General features: G+C 41.0%; 2 protein-coding genes across 2 annotated transcripts in view; one reads left to right on the forward strand and one right to left on the reverse strand.

Moving 5' to 3' along the window:
* selenol (selenoprotein L) overlaps nucleotides 1-4507 on the forward strand; it is a 9687-nt gene extending 5180 nt beyond the window's left edge. Inside the window, exons 7-9 of the mRNA XM_079254989.1 lie at nucleotides 1935-2057; nucleotides 2373-2510; nucleotides 3986-4507. The gene's annotated coding sequence lies outside the window, so the exon portion shown is untranslated. The remainder of the gene's footprint in view (nucleotides 1-1934; nucleotides 2058-2372; nucleotides 2511-3985) is intronic.
* A 1566-nt stretch (nucleotides 4508-6073) lies between these two features.
* clec11a (C-type lectin domain containing 11A) lies at nucleotides 6074-11401 on the reverse strand. Its single transcript, XM_079255610.1, has 5 exons — nucleotides 11264-11401; nucleotides 10797-10911; nucleotides 9091-9198; nucleotides 8821-8904; nucleotides 6074-6532 (listed from the first exon to the last, which is right to left on the reverse strand). The coding sequence occupies exons 1-5, from the start codon at nucleotides 11354-11356 to the stop codon at nucleotides 6120-6122; spliced, it is 813 nt and encodes a 270-aa protein (XP_079111736.1). The 5' UTR covers nucleotides 11357-11401; the 3' UTR covers nucleotides 6074-6119.
* Nucleotides 11402-12050: the final 649 nt, after the last annotated feature.

The following is a 12050-nucleotide window of genomic DNA, read 5'->3' on the forward strand; positions in this document are numbered from 1 at the left end:
ATACGCAACTTTATCTGTCCATGTCACCAGACAAATGAAGTCCAATAAACTTACTGTGCCAATGTTTGGAGCAAGTAAACACCAGGATGAGAGAAAATTTTCTACAATTAAATCAAGAAAAAACTGAGATTATTCTGTTTGGTAGCAAAGAGAAGAGTGTCAGCATTGGTAAACAGCTGAAGACTCAAGCTCTTAAAACTCCCAATCAAGTCTGTAACCTTGGAGTGTTGATAGACTCAGATATGACTTTCAGCAGCCACATCAGAGCTTCACTAGGAAGCTTTTTCCCACCAGAAACATCAACAGAATTAAAAGTTTAGTCTCCCAGTAAGACCAGTAGAAACACACATGCATTCATCTCCAGTCGACTGGATTACTGTAATGGCCTTTTAATAGGACTTCCTAAACAGAACATTAAACATCTGCTGCTCATCCAGATGTTGCTGCAAGAGCTTGAACTGGGACTAAGGGGTCTGATCACATCACACCAGTTTTAACATCTTTACACTGGTTTCCAGTCAATCACAGCATAGATTTTAAAACCCTGCTGATTGTTTACAAATCCCAGAATGGTTTAGGACCAGAATACATCTGTGTTATGTTCAGAGAATATAAACCAAGCAGAGCTCCACATACCATATTGCAGACCATATTGCAGACCAAAGTCCAGACCATATTGCAGACCATAGTCCAGTCCATATTGCAGACCATAAACCAGACCATATTGCAGACCAAAGTCCAGACCATATTGCAGACCAAAGTCCAGACCATATTGCAGACCAAAGTCCAGACCATATTGCAGACCATAGTCCAGACCATATTGCAGACCATAGTCCAGACCATATTGCAGACCATAGTCCAGACCATATTGCAGACCAAAGTCCAGACCATATTGCAGACCATAGTCCAGTCCATATTGCAGACCATAAACCAGACCATATTGCAGACCAAAGTCCAGACCATATTGCAGACCATAGTCCAGACCATATTGCAGACCATAGTCCAGACCATATTGAAGACCATATTGCAGACAATAGTCCAGACCATAGTCCAGACCATAGTTCAGACCATTTTGCAGACCATAGTCCAGACCATATTGAAGACCATAGTCCAGACCATTGTCCAAACCATAGTCCATACCATAGTCCAGACTATAAAGCAGACCATGGTCCAGACCATATTCCCAACCATAGTCCAGACCAGAATGCAGACCAGAGTCCAGACTAAACATGGAGCATTTAGCTGTTATACTGCAAACATGTGGAACAAACTGCAGTGCAGATAAAACTCACCACAGAAACAATTCTTTTCTCATGCGCCTGCATGAAATCTGCACAGTAATCTTTAATTAATCTTGCTTTTAGTTATTTTAACATAAGTTATGTAACTAATAAACATAAATTATTGTAATTTTTGCTGTTTATGTTGTCTTTTATGCTTTTTACACCATCTGTAATGCTTTTAATGTGTCACGTAAAGCACTTTGAATTGTCTTGTACATGAAAGGTTCTGTACAAATAAACTTGCGTTGCCTTTTACGCCCTTGCTTCAGACCCACTTCTTTGCAGTGGTTTTTGAACATAGCTGAGATCAACCTTATTTTCATTGCGTTTGTTTTATCGCTTTTAATTTCTCGTTCCAGTCTAATGACATGTGTTTAATTTCTTCATTGTTTAGCTGTTTTTGTTGTTCTGCACTTTGCTGGGATTGTAGTAAATGTGCTGTACAAATAAACATGAAGTTGAACCCTTAGTTCATCATTTTCATTTTTCTTTTGATTTTTATCTGAAGTTTTCACGGCTTTCACGCTGCCTTGCAGCCGCAACCCATTTACTTTCATTTTTACCTCTGGTACAACACATTAAGCGCATCCTGGAAGGAAGCAGAGATTTTATGATGCAGGTTTGTAAACTTTTCTCTTTGCTGCTCTGCAGACCCTCCTGGAAGCTCGGTCAGTGCAGGTCTTGGTGGTCTCCTTCGGCAGTGTGGAGGGAGCCAAGATGTGGTTGGAACAGACCGGATCCACATTCAGAATGTTGCTGGATCCAGAGAGGAAGGTTTGGATTTGTATCTTCATCCTCTTCATCATATTAGACAGAACATTTATGTGACCTCAGAGAAACCGGCACGTGTTTCATGGAAATATAAATAAAGCAGAGACTGGTGGGCAGGTGCATTAAAGTGCGGAGACGGCTGTGATTCATGGAAGATAAAAACAAACAATTTAACAGCTGTTTGATGAGGAGTCATAAAGTCAACCAGCAGATGTTGGCGCCTGTGAAATGAAAGAAATGTGTTGTAGACTGCTGATTAACCTGTAAAAAGAGTGTTTCTGCCATGAATGGAGCACAAATGTTTCTCTTCTGGCGCAGATTTACAGGTGCTTTGGCCTTGGCTCGTCCTACGCCAAGGTGATGAAGTTCAGCTGCCTGCTGCAGTACTCAGAGTTTTCAGTTGCAGAAAGAGATCTTCCTGATGTCCCTCATCGTCTGCTGGAAGACATCTACCAGGTACAGATGGATGTGCAGGCTGGGAAAGGGCGTTAATTTGCCTTCTTTTCTGTTTTTCTGTTCAGTGTTTCAGAAATGTTCCCAGGTTTCCGTGGCATGTGCACCACATGAGTCATCAGAGAATTTATCAGAAAGAAGCAAAACCTTTATAAAGTGGTTTAAATTAAAGCACTTAATTAATTTAATTAAAGGCAGTAGAAACAAGTGTTATCATCATCCTCTTCTAATGAGTTTTATTGATCCCTCATTCTTTCAGTTTTTAAAAAATTTTTTTTTTTTTAATAAATCTAAGTGAATGTTAAAAGTTTGGAAAACAGACTTCACACCAGACTGGATTCTCAGTCCCACAGCTCAGGCTTTTAGTCCCGATCTAATGAGTTCACTGTTAAACACATTGACGTAACTCCTGGTTTGTGTCGAATGAAAACAAACAGCTGCATGCAATGCTGCCATTTCCAACCAATCAGAGCAAACTGGTCTTTAAAGAGACACAACTGAACTTTGGCAGGTTTTCAGTGACGCACGTTGTCTAATCCAGCATCCGTCTTCATCCTTTCTCTTCTCTGTGATCTCTCCAGGCAGTAAAAGTCAGTCACGTCTCTCTCTTATTCTTTATTCCTCCAATGTTTGTTACATTTCTTTGCTGATTCAGCTGCGGTGCAAACCTGCCTGTGTGTTTTTATTGCTAACATATGTAACAGTTGCTAACATATGATGTGTGTAAAGCGAAACTCAGTTGCAATGTCCCCCATCATCCCACGTCATAAGAATAACTTCAAAGTGCAGTTTCTCAGCCTCAACTTCCAAAGAGACTGCACTTAAAACAGAGAGGTGTTGCAACAGATGTGTTTCTGGTGTCATTAAAGTTTGCAAACTGTGTGCAGAGTAACCTCACCAGCCACTCTCAGGTCCATCTGTTGTTAGCAGAAACATCTACTGAGACAATCACTTCAATGGATTTAGTCTTGAACTTGTCAGGAAGATGACTTGGTGAAGTTCAAACTGAGCATCAGGATGAGGAAGAAAGGAGATTTAACTGACATTGAACGCAGCATGGCTGTTGGTCTGAGTGATTACTGCTGATTGACTGGGATTTTCATACACAACCATCTCTAGTGTTTACAGAGATGGTCTGAAATAGAGAAAATTTCACCACACCTGTCAGCTAAGAACAGGAAACTGAGGGAATTCCCACAGACTCACCAGAACTGGACAATAGGAGATGGGAAAACTGGTGTGATGGGTCTCCATTTCAGCTCCACGTTCAGATGGCAGGATGAGAATCAGCTGGAAACATGGATCCATCCTGCCTCTGGTCAGCGCTTCAGGCTGCTGCTGTCATGGTGTGGGGATGTAATCTTGGCACAATTCTTCACATTTTTGAGGCTGAGATCTATGTAAACGATGTGTCGGAGGTCAGACCGCGGAAAGTTCAGCCTCATCTCACGCTGCTTTCCTGTGTTTTTATTTCTCAGTTGGGTGGAGACTTTTTGCTGGATTACACCGGGAAGGTTCTTCTTTCTCACCCGAGTAAAAACCCTCTGGACAGACCGAGCCTGCCAGACATCCTGCAGGCTGCAGACTCTGCAGGCAGTTCCACCAGCTCCTCATAGAAACATCAATCTGTGAACCAAAAAGTCAGGAACAAATGCCAGCGTGAGGTCGAAAACATCGCTGACACCACAGAAGAAGAGCAGCTCTTTAATTCACATGAATGAAGTCGCGTCTCTCACTCATCACGTCATGAAAAGATGCGACTGATGCCGAAGTGTGAAGAGAAGACGACTCTCCTCCGCTGTCGTGTCAGTGTTGGGATTTTATTAAAAATAATAATGAGCTAATAATAATAATCATGTCTCAGCAAGTTTACAATTTGAATATTTATTAATGAAGTTCTTCCTAACTAATTAACTTAACTATGCTGAAAATGTTTTAGAAGGCACTTAAAATTTGCAAAAAAGGTTTTGTTTTGGATTTAATACTGATTGTTTCAGAATTGGTTTACAAAAACAAATGTTTTATTTGCCAGTTTTAACATTTACTGACCTGTAAATCATGTCAACCTTTTGTTAATGATGTGTGAATAAACCTTTAGCACACATAATGCGTCTTTTTGGGAGCTTGGATGGGATTCTGAAGTGAAACTGCAGCTCTAATTGTGTTGGTCTGTACTGGACAGAAATGTTAGATAAGCAGCTGTTTAACTGGAGTTACACCCTGCACCAGATGTCATATTATCTTTGGCAAGTAACAATCCCTGTGTTATTATTTTAAAACCCAAAAACACACTGATGTATATCTTAAGGAGGTTTGGTATGTGCGGATTCTGAAAAAATGCTTCCACCTTCCAGAGTTTTCCCTTCTTTGGAAGTGTTGAACAAATATTTAGAATTCCATGAATGAAGTTGCAGCTGAGTCCTGATTGGCTGGTCATATTACTGCAGCTGCACAGACAAATTAACATTTTTAACTCTTACAAAATGTTGTAACTTTGTCTAAAAGACATTCAAGGTTCCTTCATAGGTTTAGCAAGGTATACGAGTGGAATTTAAGTTTTCTCCAGATATGTGTAACTTTGCAATAAAAGCATGGAAGTCAAAAGCAAAAGTGCATAAAAATAATTTAACTTTCAGTGCATGTTTGTCTGTCGTTAAAAGAGTCTTTTATCCGTCACCATTTTACTTTTTTAGATAATATTCACAGATACACCTGTTCAACTGTGCGGTTGCCATGGTTACCTTGAACATTTGGCATCGTGCAAACTAAAATGTCTGTCATGAGTTAGTCCAGCTCAGAATCATAACCTATATGTAGGTTTTTCAACTCCTTTTCCAACTGTCCACTGAACACAAGCTGGGTGCTCCCTCTTTAGTCTGCAGGACACGCTGTCCAGACTTTCCAGAAAGAATTTCACATCTTCATCCAGCTTTCCTCCTCTTCATCTTAGACCATTTTAAATGAGCATTGATCCGGAGAAGACTGTGGTGTTTCTGGATCCTGTTCACATAACCTGCAGTTGTGGATTTCAGAGTTAACTGAGTTTACAGTCTGTGATTTCTGGAAGTCTTCCTGAGTCTATGCAGTAATTTCCCAAAGAAATTCCTCCTAACTGTCTTAATCTGTTATGATATTCAAAGGTGGGACGTTCAAAGCCTTTTCAGTTTGATGTTGAACATTTCTCATCAAATTTTAAACCCAGCTTGTCTGGTAAACCTGTACTCATCTTTACATCTGAAATACTTTCACACTGACCTGTTACCAATTGACCTAATTATTTCCACCATTTACTTGCCCATCCCTTTATTGCCCCTTTTCCAACAGTTTTCAGATGTGTTGCTGCCATCGCATATATGAATTACGGTAATATTTTCTATAAAATACATTTCAGTGTCCCAACCTCTTTTTTGGGAGGTTTGTAGATCATGTGTTAAGATCATTCCTGTGGAGATAAAAGTATTTGTCAGGTATGTCGAGTGTAATTTAAGGAGAAATAAATAATTATTTTATTGATAGTTATTAAATACAATTTATTGTATTTCTAAAGATCAACAGCTGGGGTTTATGCGGTAGCACTGCCATCAAGAGAGGCTATGTTGGGAAGAGTTCGTTCTAAAGAGCCACCCTGTCATCAAATTCGCAGACATAGTTCATGGTCCGATCGCAGTAGTGGTCCCACCAGTCGCCATCGTCCAATGACATGGCCACACAGTTCTCCCGCCTCCCTCCATCGGGCTGACTGGACAGGAAGTGTTTACGCCACTGGAAGTACGAGACCCGAGTCCCATCATCAAAGAGGTATTGACCCTCGGTGTTCAGGTCGTTGATACCCAGCCAGACGGTCCATTTATGGGGGTTGAAGAAGGCTTTGACATAGTCAGCCAGGGCCTCCTGCTCCTTGCGGTCACGTGGCATCGCCATGCGTCCTCCACGTTCCAGGCACTTCCTGGATGCTCCCGCATAATCCACTTGGCTGTTGTAAGCTAGATAACATTTGTAACCCAGCCTGCGTCCTTTCTGACAGCCTGTGAAGCAAGATGAGGCGAGTTGATTTGTAAAGCACAACTTAACAACAGGGTGATACAGAACGAGCATTTATACTACATTTGGAGCAAGTTTTTGCTCACAACCCTCAAGGGTTAAAAACATTTCTTGGTCATTTTCCTGTCCTCTCCGGTACAGCTTTCTGAATCAGGTCAGCATGAATTGGAGGAAAAAAAAAAAATGCATTGCATTTATTTAAAACTTAGCTTTCCTAGAGATATTCTCAAAATGCCATCAGTAGTATCTACAAAATGACTTTTTTTTTCTTACATTGTACTGGTGTGTCGGCGATGTATGGTCCAAAGCAGCTCCCATACAAACGTTTAAGCTTGTATGTTGTGCTGCAAGGGGGTGTGGTAGGAGGAGGTCTGAACAGGAGGCTTTCTGTGCAGAGTTTGCATTATGTCCCTGTGTATTCGTTGGTTCTCTCCAAGTCATCCAGCTTCCTTCCACCATCCAAAGACATTCATGTTAGGTTAACTGCTCACTCTAAATGTTGTTGTTTGTTTCATGTTGGTCCTGAGACAGACTGGTGACCTGTCTAGGGTGTTTCTCTTGCCTGCTGGATAGGCTCCAACTACAGCCTCCCATGCAGGGCTGGATTAAAAGTGCAAGGGCCCCTGGGCCCAGTGTCCCATGGGCCCCTCTTTTCCAGCACAACATTGTGAAAATTGTGCATGATAAAGTGTGAAGTGAAATTTCTAACATCTCTCAGCCAGTGGTACCAACAGCAATACACTGGACACTGGTGTAACTATCTGTCTTTTATGTACTTTTAGTTTCATGTCCAAACTCCTGGTATATGCCCTATGTGGGCCCCACTAGTCCCCAAATGGGCTCCAAATGGGCTCCAAATGGGCTCCAAATGGGCCCGAAGTGGGCGTGGGCCTCTGGTCCCATGCCCATCATTCCCATTGGATAGTCCGGCCTTGCTCCCATGCCTTGTCTTTCCTTACTCTGCCTGCATCATGTACCTGGGACCACAACTCATCAGACTGTGTCTGACCAGATCTGTCCCAGCTCCTTTGCAGCTGGATCTCTGGCTAGTCACCCCTGGATCTTTGTCTCACTGGCCACTCCGAGGTGTCCGGCCTTGCAGGCCCTTGTTGACCTGACCCACAGAGATCCTGTCCATCTGGCTTTCGAAGATCAACTTCTCTTAAGTTTATGATAATCAGAGAATGACTTTAGTTCAGCTGCTCAAATGGATCCAAAAGCTTTTGAAGTTGTGTGTTGGAGCTGGGAAACATGAAAAACCTGCAAGGTTGCGGCTCTCAAGGACCATAGCTCAAGAGTCTTCTCTTAGATTGGAAAGTGGACCAGTTTGCATTTGGCTGCTATCTACTATTTATGCCACAGGATGTCACCATGCTATATACAATGGACCTTTAAGACTTTTCTTAAAAATGATCATTTATTTATTTATTTTATTGCTTATTGGTGGAAATCAATATTTTTGTTTTCCTGTTGCACTGTTTTGGTTTCCATCTCCAGAGCCTCTAAATGCTCCTCTGTTCTCCATCTGTTTGAAGCCAAGCAGTTCATTTACAGATGATTTATCAGAGCTTTCCTTTGAAAACAGCCGTCTGTGCTGCTGGTAACGACGCTAATTAAAGTCAATAAACCAAATGAAAACAGAGTCATGGCACCTGAAAAATAAACTTTGAACAGAAGTTTCTGTTTTCTTTTGGCAACTTACTGTCAAGAAGTGTCTCTGTTTTCATGCCTCCAGCTGCCAGAATTATTTGCATAACAACCCGTAAGACTGCAATGCCATAATTTCTTCAGTTATAAAACATGACAGAACGACGGATCCCCTTTAATATTGGCTTTCCTGCTGTATTTCATTTGAGGTGAACATTTCGAACACGTCTTTCCAACAAACATCATGCCTATTTGCATCTTACAGAACTCCGGCATGTTGCATCAAGCACCTGATCTTCCATCCATCCTGCCTTTCGTTCTGTGAACTTATCTCCTCTTCTGCAGCTTTCCAATTAAATACAGAGGAAAAAATACCTCTAACAATACCGCAGTGATGTTATAAGTGACATTTATATAGTGTCTGTATCAGTTAAAATGTTGTACATTGGTAACATTGGTTTTATTTTGTGACAAAGCTTCTTCAATATTGTGTCCTTAAACTTTTGACAGTTCAGCAATCCAGGAGTGTGAAACTTAAAACTCTCAGCCTCTTCCCTTTATTGATCTAAATATACAGGAAATACATTAAATCAAACAGATGCAATCAAAAATATCAGATTTTTACCTTCCAGTCGTCCAATCTCCTTGCGGGTATCCTTGCTGTGCTGGTAGACCTCGCGAACGCTGTCCTCCAGCTCCCCGACTTTAGCTTACGATGACAAGAGACAGAACAGTTGGCACGCAAGTATTTTACCATTGAGAAGTGTCAGCAGTAAAAACATCGACTCCCATCACAGCTGTGACTGCATCATCATAATTCTGTCCTTAGTCAACATTTAAATCCTAAAAGGTTTTAAAATCGGCTGTCATAAAGGAAAAAGATGACTGGTTTTACCGTCCATCCTGAACAGACGGTCCATCAGCTGGCTGACTTTAACATCCAGCGTGTAGTGGCCAACATTCAGCTTGTGGATAGCCTGGTCCAAACTAGCCAGTCTGGATACTGAGGGACAGAAAACCATACATGAGAGAAGGATATCATGAAGAGGGAAGGAAAGACAAGATGAAACAAAACGCAGATTGTTGCATGAACCATTTCACGTCACTTTCTTACTATAGAGTGTGATATATTAATCTCAAGATCACAATGTGCAAAAGTATTTAGCCTCATTCCTCATTTCTTTATATTTTTCTCTCATCTATGCCTTCCTGTAATCTGTTAAAGTTATCTCAAACATTTGTTCTTGAGGCTTTCTGAAGTTCTTTCCAAGTTTTCCTTTGAACATCAACTGCTTTTTAATGTATTTTTCTGGACCTAAAAGTTTTTCAAAAAGCATTGTTTTGTTTGTTCAGCCATTTTAAAAAGTCATATTAATCATTCAAATCCCCTCACTCAAGAGATGAACCCCTTTATTTCTCCGAAACGTTGCCATTTATATCTACTTACTGTGGCTACACATACATAGCTACTGCCATATTTTTCCACCATTTGTTCAACGGTGTCTCTGAGTGGACAAACAACTCTGTGTAAAGTGAGAATTCTGAGCTTTAAAACTTTTGTATCAGCTTTGTTTGATGGTGCTAGAGTACAGTTTGTAATAAGTAATGGTTGAAAGGACCATAGAAGACTCTGCGCATGTACACAAAGTTGAAGTAGTCAGCTGTAGTGCAGTCACCGCTCCACCTAAGGCCAACGTATCCACTCACTGATAAAACCATGTTTATGTCTGAAAGAGGTTTGACCACTGACCGCCACCGTCCATTTACAACTGTGCTTAGTCTTTACAGTCACTACTATGCTCATCTTTACCACTAGATATCAGTCATTTGTACGCACTGTACCTTTAATTTTAAAAAAATAATGCTGTCAGATCGATAGAAAACTGTGCTTTGCAGCAACAATGTGATTCTTCCAAAAACATGGCGAATATCAGCCTGGTGTACAATGTATCCTAAAAGATTTGAGGAAACTGGACAAGTGGAGGACAAAAGAAGAAACATAAGGCTTAAAAAAAAACTATCCAGAGCAGATGAAAAAGTACATTAAGTGAAGTCCATGAGCAAGTTCAACCTGATTCAGGTCTAGACCTTTAGTTGATCCATCTAGTAGCTGATGCCTCATCTAAAACAGTCTCCAATGAAGGATGGCTGTGAAGAAGCTGAGGTATCCCACATGATAATCGGTGGTAACAGGTCTGATGGAGTGATTAATCCTTCCCAGAGCCCGGACCTCAACATTACTGAAGTAATGTAGAATCATCTTGACAGTGAAATTAACACAAGGCAGCCAAGATTCAAAGAAAAGCTTTGGAAAGTCCTTCAAGAAGTCTGGAGAACTATTCCTGAAGACTATTAAAAGAAATAATAAGAAGGTTTGTCTAAGATGTTTCAGAATGTGTTGAAAATTAAGTGACTTTTAAGCTCCTTAGAATTGTATAAACTCTGTTTTTAGGCACTTGTTTGCTTTTTCCTGGAAATATATAGTAAAACAAAGGGTGATTCAAGACTTTTGCACATCTATATATCAATCTCTAGCCCTCATGAGCCTACCTTGACGGTATTTGGTAACACAGGGTTGTAAATGAGCATAAAACGGCTTACAGACGTAGTTGTATGAGTTTTCAAAGTCTGATATTGGGCTGGTTGGCTCTGACTCAGGTTCTGGAAAAGTATCAGGAACGTCGCCTCTTGCCTTCTTCAGCTCTGGCACAGATGCCTGATAAACATACACAGAAAGATCCCCATGATGTCACCACTGCAGGTACGAGTAGGTGCTCTGATTTATCCAGGCATGCGTATTAAAATGTTCAAAACAAGGTGATCGTACAGCTGTGAGGTACAGGTAAATCTAAAGCACATGGACATGGCAGAAAATGAAAGGAAAAGTTGCCTTTTCTGGACATATCATTCTTACTTTTTAGTCTTATTCACAGGTTTGCCACATACATCCTCTCTTACAGCAGATAAGAGAGGACAACATTCACAAGACATTTTCCTCATTTCTCCTTTCTAGACACTTTTTTAAGAGGATTGTAAAGATAAACAGAAACAGTACAGAAAGTTCTGACCTGTGTTGGTGCAGCGTTGGCCGTGCCTGCAGGAACACACATACCAACAGAACATAAACACATGAGTGCGAGTGAGGTGGCAGCCGGTCCCATTTTCCTCTTCTTTATAGCTGTGCTTTTCCTTCAGCAGCAAAACCCCCCTCTGCACCTCTGAGTTGTGCCGCACTCCTCTCCTTCACTCCTCTTTCCCTGCTGGAGCAGCAGCCGGAAAGCAGCCGGAATCTCCCATTAGATACATTATGTGAATGGGAGGTGGTGCACACACCCCTATGGGGGAAAGGAGGAGGAAAACTCAGGTATCGAGCAGCAAAAACCAAACGTCCCTGCTGTTTGCCTGCCTGCTTGCCTCCTGTGTCTCCTCTCTGAAAACAACTACAGGAAAGCTCTCTGTTTTTGCTCCCACCTCCCATTTCCACTCTTTGTGCTCACACTGTGGATTTCCAACAGGTCTCTGTCCTGTGGAAATCCAGTGTCTCCTAAATGTAAACTGTCCATAAAGAAAAGATTTCTCAGCTTTTCACACAAACATTCCTAAATACCTGCTGGTTGATCAAAGAGCCAGTCAGATAGTCAGATAATCCAATATCAATAATTTACACATCTTCATTTTGAACATTTTATGCTTTAGTTATTTTTATATCTTCTGCAATAAAAGAAAATCTATGACAGATTTTGACATTTACGCCAATTTACACTGAATTTAGCGTCTCTGAATGCATGAATAACTACAAAAAAGGCAGATTAAATCATTTCCCGATGCCAGTAGTAGCATAGTTAGCTTCTGTTT

The sequence above is a fragment of the Telmatherina bonti genome (assembly GCF_933228915.1).
Source record: "Telmatherina bonti genome assembly, chromosome: 16".
Lineage (NCBI taxonomy): Eukaryota > Metazoa > Chordata > Actinopteri > Atheriniformes > Telmatherinidae > Telmatherina > Telmatherina bonti.

Coding starts and splice junctions, on each gene's coding strand:
- clec11a (XM_079255610.1), bottom strand. CDS start 11,356: ATGGGACCGGCTGCCACCTCACTCGCACTCATGTGTTTATGTTCTGTT. Junction 8,905..9,090: donor CCGTCTGTTCAGGATGGACG/GTAAAACCAGTC, acceptor TGTCATCGTAAG/CTAAAGTCGGGGAGCTGGAG. Junction 6,533..8,820: donor GGAGATTGGACGACTGGAAG/GTAAAAATCTGA, acceptor CTTGCTTCACAG/GCTGTCAGAAAGGACGCAGG.